The sequence below is a fragment of the Protopterus annectens genome, chromosome 6.part0 (genome assembly GCF_019279795.1).
Source record: "Protopterus annectens isolate FY-2018-M chromosome 6.part0, PAN1.0, whole genome shotgun sequence".
In the NCBI taxonomy this organism is placed as follows: domain Eukaryota; kingdom Metazoa; phylum Chordata; order Ceratodontiformes; family Protopteridae; genus Protopterus; species Protopterus annectens.
This window is the reverse complement of record NC_056737.1, coordinates 787,328,605-787,347,487: the sequence shown is the minus strand read 5'-3', so window position 1 is coordinate 787,347,487 and position 18,883 is coordinate 787,328,605. Positions and strand designations below refer to the sequence as shown.

Here is an 18,883-nt window from a genome sequence, read left to right as displayed (position 1 = left end):
CACCTGTCCCTGCGGCTCTGCTCGCTCCATCGGCTGCATAGGAAATCAGCCTCATAGAGGAGCTGACTATGGAATTAAGAGTTGCAAGCTGAGAAGCTACTTTGGCTGGTGCTCCCTCAGCTGTGGGATCTTGAAGGGCATCTCCTAGCTCTTTCAGGAGATCCCTTTGAAGACATGTAAAATGGCACAGATAGTTCAGGGACCTCATTGAAAAGGTCGCTGAAGTAAACATTCGCTTTCCATATCTGTCCATCGTCCGAGACTCTTTGTTCGGAAGATGAACAGGTGAAGAGGTTTCTGCTAACTCTTTCTTGGTGGCTGCTGTTACCACCATGATATCAACGGGCACAACTTTGGAGAGGAACTGTTTTTTCCTGGGGGGGCTGTAATAAATTTGTTTGGTCTCCTCGGAGTAGGTTCCACCAAATATGGAGCTGACCAAGCCTTTCCAGCCACTACAGACATGAGTGGATCGAAAGGAGGAGCTACCCAGGAGGTGGAAGGTCGGGAACCGAATGTGTCCAGGTATACACACTTGTCCTCGGTAGGGGCTAGGGAAGTCTAGTCCCTCCTCTTTCTAAGCATTTCAAGGATGTCCGAAAAGGAAACATCTTCAGAGGGGGACCTTGGGGACCCTTCCGATTCATCCATGTCTGTATCTGAAGTGAGAGTCTCAGGGGAGTCTATGTGCTTCCTCTTGCACTTCTTCCGGGGAGGCTCTTCCGAGTGATCAGGGGAGGCTTCGGAAGAAGAGGGATTACCCAATGGGGTGGTCCTGGGGCATAGGTTCCCTATGCTTGGGGTCTGGAGGACGAGTAGAGGTTGGAACAGACACCACGGGGGATGGAGCTGGCAGTAGAGCTGTTTCGGGGGACTGCACACTCTGCATGACCTCGAAGGCGTTCCGACCTCTAGGCAGAGAAAGCTCCGGCTCTGAAGAAACAGGAGTCTTCTCCACGTCGAGGGTGACGGCTCCGAGGCCGATGATGGAGGCGAGCTCACCTGCGCCGAAGCTCCAAGGGGGGGGGACGGGGTCGGACAAGGGTCTGAAGCCACTCCCCCCCTCGGAGCTGACGAGAGAGCCTCAGTGCCCAGATCCCTCAATAGAAGGTATAATCGAGGTAATCGGAGCCAATGTCAGAAGTGAAGGAGAGATGATGATCGGTGCCGACGGTTCTACTACCTGCGGATCCATGGTCTCCGGCTCTGAGCTAAATGTAGTCAGAGGAACAGAAATAGAGACGGTTGGACCCGATACCTGTTGAGGTGGGCTGGACAGAATTTTTGCCAGTACCTGTGACTTAAGCAACCTACTTACTACGGTCTCCACATCATGATCCGATAATCTAGAGGAACGAGAGGAGTGGGAAGAATGATGGCTATGTTCACTCTGTAACAAAGGTGACTGAGGTGCCAAGTGGATGGACTCCAAGGATGGAGACCTCAGTCTCTTATGGCTCCAAGATGGCTCCGAAATAGCAGATGGAGCCGATGGAGGAGTTGTGTTGTCAGTGCCAGCCAGCATCAACATACTTGGTTGGTCAAGTAAAGGAGTTGGCTCTGAAGGTGGAGCCGATGGCTTGACAGAGTTAGGGGATTTCGCTGGCTGAGTACTTTTAGCCGGAGAATCCTGAGGCTTCAATAATCCCCGAAGGATTAATTTGTTTTTGCACTCCTGCAGGGCCCTTGGACTAAAAGTGTGACAAATAGAACAGGAGTCCTGCAGGTGAACAGTGCCCAAACATTATACACAACTAGTGTGCCCATCTGTCAGAGACATTTTCTGACAGCATGAGTCACATGTTTTGAAGCCAGATACCTTGGTATCTTTAGACACTTTAGTAACAACAACCACAACAACAATAATAAAAAGCTATACTACAAAAAACAAGAAACAAATAGCCTTTTTTTTTTTTTTTTTTTTACAGTTAAGGAACAGAAAGGAAAGCCTCTAACTTAAACGGCTATCCTAAGGGGGGGGGACTCTCTAATTTAAATGAGTTCAAGGGAAACAGATGGCCTGCGAGTTATGGAGTGACTGTCAACAAAGCTACAATACACAAGAAAGCGATAAGGGATAAAGGAATATATCTAGACAAAAAATTGACAAAAATTGACAAAATTTCAAGAATAAACACCAATATATTAATAGAAAAAACTATATTAAGCCTGAGCCAGTAACAAAACAACCTCGCAGCTGAAGCGGCAAACGAGATCTGGGTAGCTGACGCTGGGCATGCTGGGATAAGGGGTAGTCTCGAGCCAGCAAACAGCTCTCGAGCTATAGAAGATGGCCGAGTACCCAAACAGCAAGAACTAAGGCGAGATGGACAACTTAACATCAATAGTTATGCACTTACCATAACTTGGTATCTGTGTTATCCCATTTCATTATTCATCACGTCTGTAAGGGGCTCAGGAGAGGACTCAGAAGAGGGGGGAACCCCTGGAGTTCTTGATGCCTGAAGACTATCTCAGGAGGGCTGACCCTGGACAGGATGAATGAGCTCAGGACAACTGACAGTAACAGGCTGGAAGGTTCCCGGAAGGTGGGAGGACACTGCTCCAGGCTTAAAGGTCCGCTCTACCACACGAAAAGCCAAAAGACTTAAGGAAACCGCATCCCTGTCCACCTCCGCCGAAACCACAAGGAAAGGGGGAGCGGAGCCTGCTCCGAGCCTAGGCCCCCTCAGACAATACTGGCCCCGAGCTGTCCAAGGCCAATGTCCCCAAAGGAAGGGACCAATCCAAAAATCACAGACCAGAACCCCTCCCAAGAGACCTGGTGCCAAATTCTCAGAGACGAGACCTGTTCTGGTCCGAAGCCACAGGACTCGAGCTAGCCAGGGACCCTGGAGGAACCAGGAAAACTGACATTTCCGGATCTCCAATGCCTCCCTAAGGAAAACTGGGAACTGGGATTCCAAAACCACAGGAATCGGAAGACGATAAGCCAATTTAGGAGCTGGGGATCTCACAAAGTCCGAATGGGCAGTGGATGCCAAAAGGCCTATTTCTATCTAGGCCCTAAAGAAACTTCTCATTATCCTGTCCATGTCAGAAGGTAAGATGCTCCTCTAGGACCTGGAAGAGGCTGAAGAATGAATGGACTTAGAAGGGGAAGCCAGCTTGAATCCTACCACCACTTTATGGCATTCCCAATCCGGGGAACAACTCTTTTGCCTAGGATCTGAAAACTTTGGATCCCTAGAAGGTCCAACTGAGGAGATCAAAGTCCAAGGAAAAACCCTTAACCAATGCTGCAAGCCAGGAATCACATCTGTAGCAAAATGCGGCAAACGAGATCTGAGGGTTTGAAGGTAGAAAGGGATTCTGGGAGATGGGAAGAGCTTGAGCCTTGAATCTACTCTGTAAAGTGCTGGATCTGATCAGACAACAGATCCAAGACGTGAGGAATACTGAAATGGATAACATCAGATACACTGGTTAAGAACAGATGCAAGTTACTTGGCAATGACTTAGAGAAATTTTAGCCAGTTTACAGAGTAATTAAAGGTAAGTTAAGTATAATACAAACAGGAATTTTAATATAAAGTGAGAAAAAAGCAGCCTTATGGTATATTTAGCGAGAAAGCCAGGGGAGAAAAACTGATACAATGAAGGAAGTGAGTGAAGAAAGGAGTTTAAGGTATGATTAGGTATTTGTTCACACTTGGGGATATAGTTTTCCTGGTGTTGAGCAAGTAACAGATTCAAACTTTGGCTAGGAAATCTTTCAGAATGGTTTTGAAGGATACGAGGGATGGTATTGACCTGATGGATAAAAATAAGGAGTTCCAGGTTTTAGCAACATGGTACAAGTACAGATAATGCCCAGCAGATTTGAGAGGTTTGTGGACAGACAGGAGTTTTTGGTCTCTGGATAATAATGACCAACTGGGAACACAGTTGTGTAAAATGCTATTTAGTGCTGGGCAAGCAAATGGATTCTGGAAAATTTTATAGGTGGTAAGAAGCTGCGTATATGTTAACTGATGGAGTAGTTCTAACCAATTTAGGATTTTTAGTGCTATACAGTGGTGGGTTCTGAAAGGGGTATTTGCTGCAAATGTAGAGACTTTGTTATAGCATTGTTCAAGTTTTGATTTTTGTGATGCCTGATGGTTATGAAGGACGGCAGTGCCATAAAGAAGTGTGAGGAGGAAATAAGTAGTGGCAAGTGTATCTTTAGTTGCATCAGTGAGAACGTTTTTGGCTCTATAAAGTATCCCTAGTTTTTCTTATGCGGTTTTGTATACACAAATCAAACAAGGATATCATCCACTATCATCCCTACTAATTTGTTAAAAGAAGTGACTTCAACGGTTGTATTATCAAGACAGAGGAGTTTAAATGCCGTTTTTTTTCATGGGAGAGGGATTCGAAGGGGAAAAAAGTAGTAGTTTGTTTTTATAGGGTTGAGCATGGGTTGCAATTTACAAAGGCATGTTTCAGCTATTAAAACTTTGAGTAATTTTTTGGAGATGTGCCATGTTGTCAGATGTACAGATGAGTGTGGATTCATCTGCATACTATATTATTGAGGACTGTTGTGTGGGTGGTGTTGGTGAGAATGTCAAAGAGGAGGTGACCAAGGATAGAACCTTGTGGTACACCAGTCGTGACTGGGAGGTAAGGAGATAGGGTAGATAGCCATTTTACTGACTGATACCTATTGAATAGATAGCTTCTAAAACATAGAAGGGTGGGCTGAGAGAGACCTAATGATATTCAAAGCTGTAGTTTGCTATGACAGACTGTGTTGAAGGCTTTAGACAAGTCTAGAAATAAACAGGAGACTAGTTTGCCTTTATCTCCAGCTTTATTGACAGTATACAGTTCAGATGTGCAGTGTTAGTACTATTGGAAGGAAGAAAGCCATGGTGTGTGAGGGATAGGAGTATAACCTGTGTTGGAGCATAGATGCAGACACAGACAGCAATTATGGTAACTTTCTTCACTATCCACACCTCTGCTGTCTCATTCTGATCAAATGAATGAAAACATATATATAGTGCAAAGCAATGCTCTTCCCCACCAAAACCACATACCTCTCAACTGTCTCTGATTTTGGCTTGTATGTTTTTTCATATTTTCTTGTAAATTGCTGAGAAATGAAGTCAGCCAAAAAAAATCATGATTTATAGTTCCATACGTCTTACTGTTAAGGAAAAAAGAATATGATGCAAAACCATGTTTTACATGAGTTAGTGTAACATTTAAAATGTCCCTGAATTTGCTCCTTTGTCCAAAATTCTTGAGCTAAAAACATTGTTGGTCTCCTACAGACTACTGAGGAGCAATCTATACCTAGTTTACCATGCATCATTGAACCCCACTCTGATGAACCTTTTGTACATCCACAAAACAAACAAAATCAGAACTATTAGAGCCAAAGACCTAAATTTTGCTTGTGACAAAAGTAGGACATGTTGGAGAGACAGATTTTTATCTCGAACAATTTCCATTCTTTGGAATAGGTACCCCATCCATGTGAAACAAAGTCTCTCCCTAACCCTATTTAAGTGCAACTTGGACCACTGGATGGGAAATCGGAAATTTGCCCCGGTCTGGTTCCTATGTCTCTGATGGACAGAGGCAGCAAGTAAATCATGTCATAACCAAAAATCACCACCTCTATAAATGTCTAAAACATAGACCTTGTGGGTCACATTTAGTCTGCATGGCTAGGCTCACAAAGGCCCTAGTAGTTGCTGGCCTAGTATACACCTATGAACCTATAAGAGGTATCTGCATTTCATGCTCTCTCTCTCTGTCTCAGATACACTCTTATCACCTTCCTCCTCGTTAACCAGTCTTGCTTTTCAAGTCGTATTAGCAATGGGAAAGTAAGACAGCAAGTTCTTGTAACTGCTGCTTCTGTTGCTTTTCTCACTTGACCAACTGCTTTAATTCTTCTTGTATTTACTTGTTTTTTTTAACACTTGTCAAGCTGCCGCATTAAGCAAGCATTAAAAAAGTGAGATGTTTATTTTTTTCTCTTTTGAGTCTGTGCTACATGACAGCTTAATATGCTGTTGCCATGAAGCCCAGGGCTAAATACTAGGTTCTCCTTGTACATTAATGCCCTGTTGGGGAAAGTCTGTTCTCCAATAGGGCATCTTCCATGGGTTCGACCCATTTTTAAGATATTTAAGTGGCAGCAGAGGTCAGATGCATAGGTGGCAGCTGTAGCAAAGGAGTCCATTGAAAAAGGATTACAGTGGAATTTATTTAGGTAATCTAGTAACTGACAGTTTGCTTTTGAGAATTCCTACACACAGATGTGTTTGCAGGGGAAGTGCCACTAATTTTAAAGGAAAATGTCACTGACTTATGGTCTGATTTACTGAGGGGGAATGATACATGTGGAGGTGTGCAAGAATGGGCCATATTTATGAGGACAAATCAATGGTTATCTGGACTTCTTAGTAGGATGGTTAACTATTTGTAAGTGAGAGATAGTATTTAAAATTTAAATGAAGCACTGGGCACTTCTAACAGTTGGCAGTGTAGTTTAGCCAGTTTACTGATGGACAGTTAAGTTTCCACTACAAAGGTGTTGAGATTAATGGGGATTTCAGATAAGGTATTAAGATAGCTAACACTGTCAGTAGGGGACATAAAAGGTATTCTCCAGCTAGCTATGGAGAGGCAATTCATCTTGTTCAGGAAGATTCGGTCATCCAAGAGTTCACATATGGAGCCTGAGGAATCAGTTGTGAGGTGAAGAGATCCTTTACAAATACTGATTCTCCCCTGCAACAGCTAGTATGTCTGAATACATGATAGGCACTAAACCCAAGAATAGAGGGAGCACCTTCACTACTTTGAAACTATGCCTCTGTAACTACACATATATGAATGTGTTCCAACTTGCAAAAGGGCCTCAAGTTCAGGTATTTGTTGTGCAAGATCTTACCATAAACAGTAATTGTTCTACTTTTCACTGTTGCAGTACTCCTTACAAATGGGATATCCTGCTGAGGACAGCCATACATCTGGCCAGTATACCAAAGTCTTTGGCCCTTCCAACTGCCAAATGTCATACGTACGGCCTACATCCATGGCATAAGGTACATAAGTGATGTACGAATTTCAAATCCTCAGAACTGAACTGCCCCAGAAGAAGCACAGCAACCCAAGAGGAAAACAATAAAAAAACAACATGTACACACAGAAAAGGGAGAAAGAAAGGCCATCAGCCAGAGGGCAAAAAAAAAAAAAGAAAACTAAAGAGGGAATAAAGGAGGGACGGAATATTTCAGCAGTGAAAAAAATAGGACATCTACTGTTCTGATAAGATCTTACACAACTGTTAATGTGTCCTTCCTTAACAAATGTGCACTATTCCTTATAAAAGGGAGAGTACTAAAGCTACTGAAGACAGTGGGAGGAGGAGGAAGCAACAGAAGAACATTCCAAAAATCCACGGAGGATGGACCTGGCAAAACCAGCCCTAGCCCTAGAAAGCACATCCAACTTATAGTACTTAGTAAGAATATGCACAGAAGATGAAGTAGCAGCTTCCAAAATGTATTGAACATCACAACCCTTAATAAAAACCTCCAGAAGAGGCCACAGCCCAAAGAAGAATGAGCACAAACAGAAAAAAGCTGCTGCTTGATATGAAAAGAACAACTAAATGAAATGGCTTTATAAATCCAAGAAGAGATGATTTGCTTAGAAACAGCTAAGCCCAATTTCTTGGCATGAAAAGAAACAAAAAGCTGCTCAGATTTTCTAATGCCCTTAAATCTTATCTAAATAATATCCGAGCTGCCTATGCAAATTCAAAGAACACAGAAATAGAAGGAAGGGTCCCCTACATGACCTTTATCTACCTTTGGCTTGGAAGCAAAAACAATGCGACAAAACAACTTAAAGAATTCAAACAACAGCTTTTGGACTTGCAGCAAAAAAGTTCTAAGGGTCTGGTGCTTGTATTTCACTTGTGTACCTTATACCTCAGACATAGGATATATGGTGCTTGGAATGTGTTTCAAATCAGAATTTTCTAGGTTGGAATGTCTAGCAGATGAAATATGCCTAAAAACGGCACTATGGGGCCAGCAAAGGTTTCAGCCAGAATGCAAAAGCCATGGTAAGACAGGTGCAGATTATTCATTGCAAAGCAGGAAGGCTTGTTGGACACATTTTCCTAAGCTGAGATATACTGGATCACCTTAGAAAGACACCAACTATACAGCCAATCATTTTTTCTTTGAATGTTGGCATCATTCAATGTGATGGTAAAATACCACTCAAGACCAGTGTCTCTCCTGCCTTGGACACATGCACAACAAGATCAATCATGTCCATCTCTAAGTCCCTCTGGGCAGAAACCCTGAGGTTATTCACCCCATGTGGACCAATGCCAGGTCATAATCCATGTGGGTCAGGATGGAGGGATCTAACACTGTTACATCCTGCATTATGGCTCTTTTTAAAAGACAGCTGTTACTCTGTTCTTAGCTAGCCTGGTCAGGGTGGTGTCTGTATGCCAGCTATTACTGAAACATCACCATGGGTGGCTACAATCTCAGTGGGCCTTAAGGGCTTGCAGTCTGCACCTTTATGCCTCTTAGAAGAATACGCACTGGTTATGGGTGTGTGGGGTGATGGAAAGTGAGTTGCTGTATGAACTAACGATGGCAGTCCTCAGTATAGAAGGCTTAAACAGTGTTCTCTTAACAACCAGAGTGTAAGCAGGTGACATGACACTGTTCTGTATGCCAGGTGTGTGTTATGTGGCTGTGCTTACAGTATCTGCTTTGAGGTGAGAAGTTAGACTGAGTTCAATAAATACATACACCTTTCATATACTGAATCATTGGGAGGTTGCAATAAGGGGTTTTCCATGAGTATGAGGCAGTTTCCACATTGCTTCAAAACACCTCACATGATCAAACTGACTACGTAAGGGGTAACACCTGATTGAGATTCAAAAGGCAAGTACAGTTGAAGGTGTATAAAAACCAGGACAGCTTAACAAAAATAGATAAAACAGAAGGCTATAATGGACCAGACTAGACAACAGTGATTAGACAGGATAAAAGACAACTCCAGTGCTGGGCCACTTGGGCAATATAATCTGATGCCCTTACTGCCATATATTTAAAATGCCAGCTTTCCCCCATCTGTTCTGCAATGTGGATTCTTTGTCTGGAGATGTGGTGTTATTTTTCTGTTAACGTGAGGTTCAAAGTTTTAGTGCCCACATCCCCTATCAAAGCAAAAAGATACAGACAATAACAAACAGAAAAGGTAAATCGGCAAGCAATATTCCTTCCCTTACCTGGATTTCTGAAGTGGACATGAAAACAGCCAAAGTGATCAAGGACAAAACCAGTATAATATATGGGAATGAATAATCTGAAATAAAAGAATTATGGATATTTACCATCAAAACATAATATTTGTCATCAGTACCTTATACAGTATATTTCTGTAATACAACATGCTCACCTGGCAAAATTCAAACAATCTACAAGTTTTTTTTTTCCACTAACAATTCATTCAATTACTCACATATACTTAGCCATCTGAGTTGCATTATAGCAGTAGGGTAGGGATAATGTTTAAGGTGTTTAGATTACAGACACAAGGTCAGCGTTTGATTCTCAACTGGGATAATTGGCTAGGCTTAAAATGACCTACAGTAGTAGTTAGCCTAGTACTCATCTATGAACATGCATGTAATAATAAATAACTCTTTCCTTTTGGATGTCAACATTCATACATCAAGTACAGTACAAGTACTTAAGCTTGAATTATCCTTATCTGCTTTAAAAAATCAAGGCAGACAGGCTACAGCACAAATACTGTTTACCAATTCATTCTCTAATTGTTGACAATCTAATTCAGGGTCACAGGGGAATGCACACACATACATACACACACACACACACCTGTGAGCAATCTGGCAGCTCATCAGCTGAGCTATGGCATGCCTTTTGATGTGGAAGGAAACAGAAGCATCTGGTAAAAACCCTAGGAGGATGAGTAAACTCTGCACAGAAGGCACACCAAGCAAAAGAACCAGCAGTTATGAATTGCTGCACTACTATGCTGATAAGCTAATAAATGTTCCCCTTAATTTAAAAAAGAAAATATTGTGCAAAAATCCCAATTTTTAATACTGTAACTGTTACATTAACGATGTGTAATATTCCTAGAGTAAGACTAGCACCTCAAGAAGTAAACTCTATAACTCTTCTGTCTAACAGGAATTAGCTAGAATGTTAAAGAGAATTCAGAATGTTACAAATTTCCACTCGATTTGTGGATCAAAGAGTTATAACTAACCCTACACTCACTTTAACAGCTCTGCACATACTCAAAAGATGAAATATAATACGTTTTAAAAAATGTTTCAAAACAATTTATAGATATTGCTAATGTGGTTCTGAAGCTGTTTTAACTCTTTTGGAATGATGCCTACAGTCATGCAGTGCATGAGGTCTCTGTACAAGAGGCAAAACGAAAACAAAATGAGCACCAAAGTTGTGATGCTGCAACCGGCTCCCATACTATTATCCATTTATTTTTTTATGACACTACAACCAGGTGAGAAATCTCCCAGTGTGTCCTCTGTAGCTTGTAAAAATGAAAATGTTTCATCTGTATGTCCACTTGGAACCCTTGGCTCTATCACCAAACCTAATGATAATTAGCATCTGGAGATGAAAGTCTTTTTCACCTTTGATCCTAAAGTATATCTAATGTTCATAAAATAAATGTGAACTAAAGCAAGTTTGTGTTTATTTCTGATGGGTTTCCTGACTCAGTGCTTTTCTGTGGACATTTCCACTAAAGAACATAATGTCATTTCTAATTGTAGTTAAAAGCTACACATGATACTAATTGGTCCCCAACCAATCCACATCACTGACTATACAAAATCTTGCATGAAAGATGATCTTGCAGTTGGTACAGAAGCTTGTCTTGAAGTCATGATAAGAAAATTCTCTTCACTTGAACTCATGAGGCACGATCATAAAACAAGAATGATAAAAATTTCAGGCCAAATACTGCATACTATCAAATCTATGAGGCTCTATTAAACCTGGCGAACACAGCCTCCTATTAATTTTCAACACGCTTATCTAAAACTTGTAAAAGACATTTCTACATCATCAACACGACAATCTCTCTCAAACACCTCATACTGTAAGAGAGACACTTCATTCATTGAGCAAGATGTCATTTACAGTAAGAAGAGCATTTTGACAACCACTGTAATTCTAAACAAAGCATCAAAGTGTATACCAAAAAAATAGCCTCCTATCCACAATATAAACAAAAAATGACTGACTTCAACAATTGGCTTTGTTTCTGGTGTTATTCTAAGGGGATCCAGTTCCTGTTAGCCTGGGATGATATGGTTGATGGACTACGCTGTTTCGCCAGAGATGGTCTTCATCTGTTACCTCTAGGCTTTTGGTTACTGGCTAAGGCACTTGCCTCCCCCATAGTGCTCTTTTTAGGCAAGGTGTCAAAGAAAAGTTCCAACGTGAACACCACTTTCAAATAAAGTAAGGGTTATGCTACTAAACACTAGGAGTTTAAATCAGAAACTGCACTCTCTGGAAGCACTCCTCCCACTGGAGGATGTTGACGTCTGTGCAGTCACAGAAACTTGGTTCAGGTCTGCGCACAGAGTACCCCAGCCTTGCAAGGCTACAATGCCTTCCACACTTTCAGAGTGCAAAATGAACGTGTGAGAACCAAAGGAGGAGGATTACCTATCCTCAGAGATAAATACACCTCTAGACTGGTTAGACAGGAAAACTCCATGGAGTTACTCCAAAGTTCAATTAACTGTGGGTAAGACCCCCCCCTTCAAGTCATTCTTAGCTACAGGCCCCCTTCAATGAACCAATATACACATATTGTTTATTAGGATGTACTTGAATCAATCAAATTACAACCAAACACTCTAGTCATGGGTGATTTTAATTCTCTCTCCATTGACTGTGTACATTTTTACAAATGCTACAATCAGCAATTCAAGTTTTCATACACAAATCATATGGGTCCTGCTGTGGAATTTTGGGACCACATTTTTACACTTGAGAAGCCAGTGGCCTTCTCTGTTATCCATAACAAATTTTAACTTTACACAACAAAGGCAATACAAATGTGTCCAAAAACAAATGCAATATTAGTTGGCGTAGCTATATTCCAGGTGTACTGGCAAGTTATTCACAAGCACTCTACTTTAGGCCAAAATGCAATAAGAATACTCACTTAAAATAAACATTAATCTAGTCACACAAACTTAAACCAGTAAACATAATTAACACTTATAATGAAGGAAAAAGGTTAGCCTGCAAATTTAGAAATGGGGAAAACAGTTATATACAGAGGAAAACAATGACGCAAGAAAAAATATTTGCTTAGAAAAGGTCAAGAAAGTTATCAGAAGTAAAAAAAAGTTATCCAATGATGTCACCAAAAATGGTCCCCAAATGATTTTAAGGCTTCTGTTCACTACAGCTAAGCAGGGTGTGTGTGGAGTTAACATGCAGCAATGAGACAAGAATACCAGAGCATTATGAAAATAGGGGAGGAGCTTGAGTCTTCTAGAGATTCAAGAGCTACTGAAGAAGGATACAGTGACCATTCCAAATTTTTAAATGTAAGGACTGGATCAGTGCAAATCTAAAGTTTGCTATGACACCTTGGCAACATGCGGACATCAAGAAAAACTATACAAAACTTAAAAACACAAAATGTTATCAAACATTGTTCACAAAAAAAAAAAAAAAAAAAAAAAAAAACACAAGTTCATATTTTTCTTTTTCTGCGAGTTGTGTGATCTCCAAGATTTCATTCTAGCACCTGAGACGAAGTAATTTTCAATGTACAGAAATATCAACACAGCACTCACACCCACTAATCTGGTTCTGTGACACAGGACAGATCTCTGACTGCGACCCAGATGACCAGGGTTTGATTAATTGTACTAGCACTAAACAAGCTAGGCAGGGAAGGAGATGAGTGAAGGGATATGTTCTGGTCACCTTTCCTGCAGAACTGAGAATGATCCCATTCAAGGGGGAGCTTGAGGTGGTGAGATTTATCTGGTGCAGACTGAGGAAACCACCCCTTGTGTATCAAGAGGAGGGGTGGTTCTGCCCTAGAGGAAAATTCACCTAGCAGGGGTGGTTCTGCCCTAGAGGAAACTTCACCTAGCAGAAGTAAGAGGATGCTATTAGCTGCAGCCCACTGCATACCTATCCCAAGTGCATTGCCAGCTGTGTGAAGGGGAGGGAGGTCAGCATAATGGTTAAAGGGTTTACCTTACAAACATAAGGTACAAGGTTTGATTCTCACATGGGATAACTGGCTAGGCTTAAAATGGTCTACAACAGCAGTTAGCCTAGTACAAGCTATGAACCTATGAAAAGCTGCAGAGGTAGAGGCTGCTCTAGTAGAGTGGGTCCTAATACCCTGAGGGGGCACCTTCCCATGATGCAGACAACAAAACTGTATACAATGATCAATGCCATTTGGAGACGGTTTGTTTCGAAATAGCTTCACCTTGAGCCCCAGGAGCAAAACTAACCAACAACTGTTCAGATTTTCGAAAGGATTTAGTCCTGTTTAAGTAAAATCTCAGCTTTCTGTGCACATCAAGGGAGTGCAGAATCCCTTCCCCCTTTATTCTGGGGATTATTGAAAAAGGTAGGCAGGTGAATAGACTGGTTAAGGGTCAGACTGGAAACCACCTTGGGCATAAAGGAGGGGTTAGTTCTCAGAGAAACCCGATCAGAATGAAAAATAATGAAAGATTCTACTACCATTAAGGCTTGTAGCTCCGAAACTCTTTTGGCTGAAGTAATAGCCAAAAGAAAAGCAGTCTGCCAGGAGAGAAACTTCAATCTGCAGAGGCAGCTGGCTCAAAGGGAGGTAGAGTAAGCTTTTCCAGGACAAAATTTAGATTCCAAGCAGGAGTAGGAGCTCCTCTGGGAGGTCTAAGACTGCTAGCTCCCCTCAGGAACTGCTTCATTAAGGAGTGAGAAAAAAAATGGGTTGCTCAAAAGAGCAATGAGCAGAAAAGTACAGTCTTGTACCTACCATAAATGTAGATGTTCGAAGATCCACATTGCTGCAGTCCTTACACTTGGGTAGTCCGCTGTCCTCGGTCGGCCCGAATATCAAAGTATTAGGCTGACGTCGGTCAAGGCGCTTAAGACTGACATCAGGACGTCAGGGTATAAATGCGCATGACCGACGTCGTATCCTCAGTCTTTTCTTGCCCCAGATGTCAGAAGACCCTAAAAAAGAAAGGTCAAAACCAAAAGACAGCAAAAACAACCAACCCCTTGCACTAATCATATGTACAATATATACAATATCCACAATATTCACAACCCAAACCACACAACCGCCTCTAACTACAGAGGGAAAGGAGGGAGGGTAAATTGGACTGCAGCAATGTGGATCTTCGAACCTCTACATTTATGGTAGGTACAAAACTGTACTATGTTCTTCATCTCACATTGCTGCAGTCCTTACACTTGGGTAGAATCCCAAAGCAGAGGTAAGGGAGGATGGCAAAACTATAAAGCAGTAGGAGCTGCCAAAATGCCCTGTAAAATTGCAGTGGCAAAACCAGCCCTAGATTTAGAGTAAAGTGGAAGGTGGTAATGCTTAGAGAAAGTATGCACTGAACTCCAAGTAGCTGCCTCCAAAATATCTTTAGTTGCCACCCCTTAAAAAGCTGTAGAAGTGGCAGTAGCCCTAGTGGAATGAGGCCTAATCCCAGCTGGAATCTCCTTACCATGATGGGAATAACAGAAAGCAATACAAAACCCAATCCACTTAGAAATAGTTTGTTTTGACACAGGCTTGCCCTGAGAACCCAAAGCAAATGAAACAAATAACTGCTGAGACTGCCTGAACCCTTTAGTTCTGCTCAAATAATATCGTAACTGCCTGTGTATATCCAAAGTGTGCAAAATCTTTTCCCCTTTATTTTGGGGGTTTGCATAAAAAGTAGGCAAATGAATAGTTTGGTTTAAAGCCACACTAGAAACCACTTTAGGCATAAAGAAAGGATTAAATGCATAAAGATACCTATCCTTATGGAAAATTAAGAAAGGCTCAACTGCCATAAGGGCCTGTAATTCAGAAACCCTTCTGCAGAGGTAATGGCCAACAAAAAGCAGTCTTCCATGATAAATATTTCAACTCGGCAGTAGCTGCAGGCTCAAAAGGTTGTAGAGTGAGTTTCTCCAACACAAAATTGAGATCCCAAGCAGGAGTAGGAGCTCTCGTGGGGTCATATATTCTTTGCCCCTCTAAGGAATTGCTTAAACAAAGGATGAGAAAACAATGGTGGGTCACAGTCATAGTGAGCAGAAATTGCTGCAGCATGAACCTTAATAGAAGAGAAGGACAACCCTTTGTCCAGTAACTCAGTAAGATATTGAAGAGCCACACTTAAATTAGGCTTAGAAACATCAAATTCCTTTGCTGTACTCCAAAATAAAAATCTCTTCCATTTATCTGCGTACACTTTCCTTGTACTAGGCCTTCTGGCCTCCAAAATAACATTCAAAACTTGCTGTGGAAGCTGAGACCCGCAGGGTTTAAAACAGAATATGCCAGGCTGTTAGGTGAAGAGAGTGAAGTTTGACATTGAGTAAATGACTGTTCTCCTGAGACAGCAGGTGTGGAATCGAAGGCAAAGGCCATGGAGGCTCCGTGCCAGACTTCTCAGTAATGGGTACCAGTGCTGTCGAGGCCAATCTGGAGCTATTAAAATCATCTTTGGCTTGTCCTGTCTGACCTTCAGGAGTACCTTTGGGAGGAGAGGCAGAGGTGGAAAGGCATACACATGAAGATTGCTCCAATTGAATGAAAGAGCATCCACTTTCCAAGCTGTGGGATGAAACCTTTTTGTGCAAAACTTTGGCAGCTGGTAGTTTAGTGGAGAAGCGAACAGATCTATGTCTGGAGTTCCCCATAACACTGTCAATTTCTGAAATACATGAGGATCCAATTTCCACTCGTGGGGATCCATAATTTGTCTGCTCAACACATCTGCTAAGGAGTTCTGTGCTCGGCAGAAACCTTGCCTGAAGATTTAGCTGTAAACTGAGAGCAGTCTCCCACAAAATCATTGCTTGTCTGCATAGAGGATAAGAATGTGTTCCCCTTGCTTGTTGATGTACCACATGACAGTTGTGTTGTCTGTTAGAACCAACACCTGCCCTGGAAGAAGTAAATCCTTGAAAGCTATTAATGCAAACTGGACTGCTAACATCTCCTTCAAGTTGATATGTAGATGTTGAAGTCTGGCAGGCCACGTGTCTTGTACCCACTTTCCATTTAGATGAGCTCCCCAAGCTTTGTCTGAGGCATCCGTCGTTAGAATCTGACTTGCCTCTGGCCGGGTCACAGAGAGTCCCTTGTTTAGGTGACATTCCTGAGCCCACCACAAAAATTCCTTTTGAATGCAAGGTATTATCTGAATGACAGTGTCCATATCTTGGCAGTGCTGTGTCCATACATTTTGAGATACCATTGTAGCTTCCTCATATGCAGTTTGGCATTGGGAAGCACCAGAATACAAGATGCCATGAACCCCAAGGCTTGAAGGACTGTCCTTGCAGTCAGCCTGGACTGATGAGACAATTGATGGAAGTAAAGAAAGATTCTTTTGTTTGTCCGGGATCAAAAGGCCATCTGGGATGCTGTATTCAGTCTCACACCCAGAAAGCACATGTCCTGAGAGGGTACTAGACTGGACTTTATTTCGTTCACAGAATACCCCAGGCATCTTAGCACTGCTATCACATATTGTAAATGATGAAGAAGTTCGTCCTTTCCTTGGGCCAGAATCAGGCAATCGTCCAAATAAGGATAGATCTGTATTCCTCTTAGCCTGAAGAAAGCTATCACTGGAGCCAGAACCTTTGTGAACACTCTGGGCAGTAGATAAGCCAAAGGGCAATGCAGAGAACTGATAATGAGAAGTCCCAGCCAAAACGCAGATACTTCCTGCAACTTAGCCTGATAGGAACATGAAGGTAAGCCTCCTTGAGATCCAGAGTCACCATCCAGTGATCTTTGCCCAGCAGAGGTAAAAGCTGTTGTAACGTCAACATTTTGAACTTGGGAATGTCCAGATAAGTGTTGAGGATTGATAAATCCAAAATTGGTCTCCACGTGTTCCCCTTCTTTGGTACTAGGAACAGGCGAGAATAAAATCCTAGGCCCACTTCTGGCAGAGGGACCGGTTGTATGGCCCCCATTTGAAGTAGCAGAGAAATTTGTCTGTGAGCCTCTAGTCTTTGCTGAGGAGGAACGTCCGGCATGCCTTTGAAAGGAGGCAAGGTATGGAAATAAAACTTGTAACCTTGGTGTATGATATCCAATACCCATCTGTCTTGGGTAATCAAACTCCAATTTTCCTTGAAGAGTGCCAACCTTCCTCCCAAAGGTGCTGCCAGGCAAGAAGGATCTGGCAGCTGAAAAGGTAGGTCATTGGGCCTGTTTACGAAAGGACTGGCCCCTGCCCTCACCCGAAGATTGTGCAGGTGAACTCCCTGTCCTAGGCCTAAGGAGCTCTGAGCTCTGCCCCTACCATGTCTAGATCTACCCCTAGACTGTGAATCATAAGAAGGGTACGTCCACCCCTTAGCAGGCCAATTACTACTAAACTTCGGAGGCTGAACTTGCAAAAAATCTTTAACAGCCTGCATAGATTTAGCCTTGTCTTCCATTTTCTTCAAGACTGACTCCACAGGTGAACCAAACAACACATCAGACTGTAAAGGAGCATCCAAAATCCTTGTCTTAACATGGTCAGATAAATTCTGATCCCTCAGCCAGGCGTGCCTGCGAAGAACTGATCCAGTGGCAGCCACCCTAGACGAGGCCTGTACAGCATCAAAGCCACATTGTAAAGAATGCTTACCCACCTGTTCAGAGACATGTACCAAATCTTGTAATTCTTTACACTCAATGCCTTCCGCCAGAGCATCTACCTTAGACTTCAACTGAGAAAGAAGATAGTTTTGATATTTCAACATGTGAAACTGGCAATTCAAAGCCCTCATAGCTAAGGTGGAAGAAGTATAGACTTTCTTTCCCCATCTATCCAAAGCTCTGGCCTCTTTATCTGGAGGAACCGGATTTTTTACAACAGAGGCCTTGTCACCCTTAGGTCCCTGACTAACAGTTTCTGGGTCCGCCCTAGGACTCTTATAAAGATATTTATGAGCCTCAGGCACCCTGTAATACCTATCCGGTTTAACAGGAGCAGGAGGCAAAGAATCAGGATTAAGAGAAGCCTCTGCAAACACATCATCTGCTCAAAACTCCCCAACTCTGGTTCCACCCTAGGCCTCTTATCAGGAGGGGGCAAAGAACCTCTAATCAAAGTAATTAAATCTTCTGCCATTTTAAGCATGTGCTTCTTGGGCACAGATCCTGTTGAACTAGGAGTGACCCCAACAGAAGCTAAACCTGGCCTGCCTCTGGGAGAAGCCTTGGAAACAGAAGGAGAGGGCCTAACCACCCTAGGAAGGGAGGGGAGTACAGTAACCTGAGATGCCCCTTCAGCCTGACCTGCCTCCTGAGAAGCCACATCCTGCAATATCAAAGTCTCCCCCTGGGACTCCAGAGAAGCCTCCGGGAACCACGGTTCCACTGACGCCTCTAAGAACCGGCGTCCGGTATGGGCGACTCTTCTTGCCTGGGTTTAGCTGCTTTGTCTTTGCGCTTCTTGAAGAAGCGGGTGTCGGAGCATCCGGCGGCATATTATAATTGCACCGCTTCGAAGACCAACCTGGCACAATCTAGCCTTCGCAATAGTGCGCTTATTGAACCTAGCACAAAGCGACACCCAACAACGTCGTGCTCA

At 42.6% G+C, this 18,883-nt stretch overlaps 1 protein-coding gene across 1 annotated transcript in view; it reads right to left on the bottom strand.

Annotated features, from left to right (window-relative positions):
- Positions 1–18,883, bottom strand: part of LOC122804537 (JNK1/MAPK8 associated membrane protein) — a gene marked incomplete at its 5' end in the record, with an annotated part of 343,239 nt that overhangs the window by 63,662 nt on the left and 260,694 nt on the right. Inside the window, one exon of the mRNA XM_044074462.1 lies at positions 9,299–9,375. Within this exon, the coding sequence (XP_043930397.1) occupies positions 9,299–9,375 (77 nt within the window). The remainder of the gene's footprint in view (positions 1–9,298; positions 9,376–18,883) is intronic.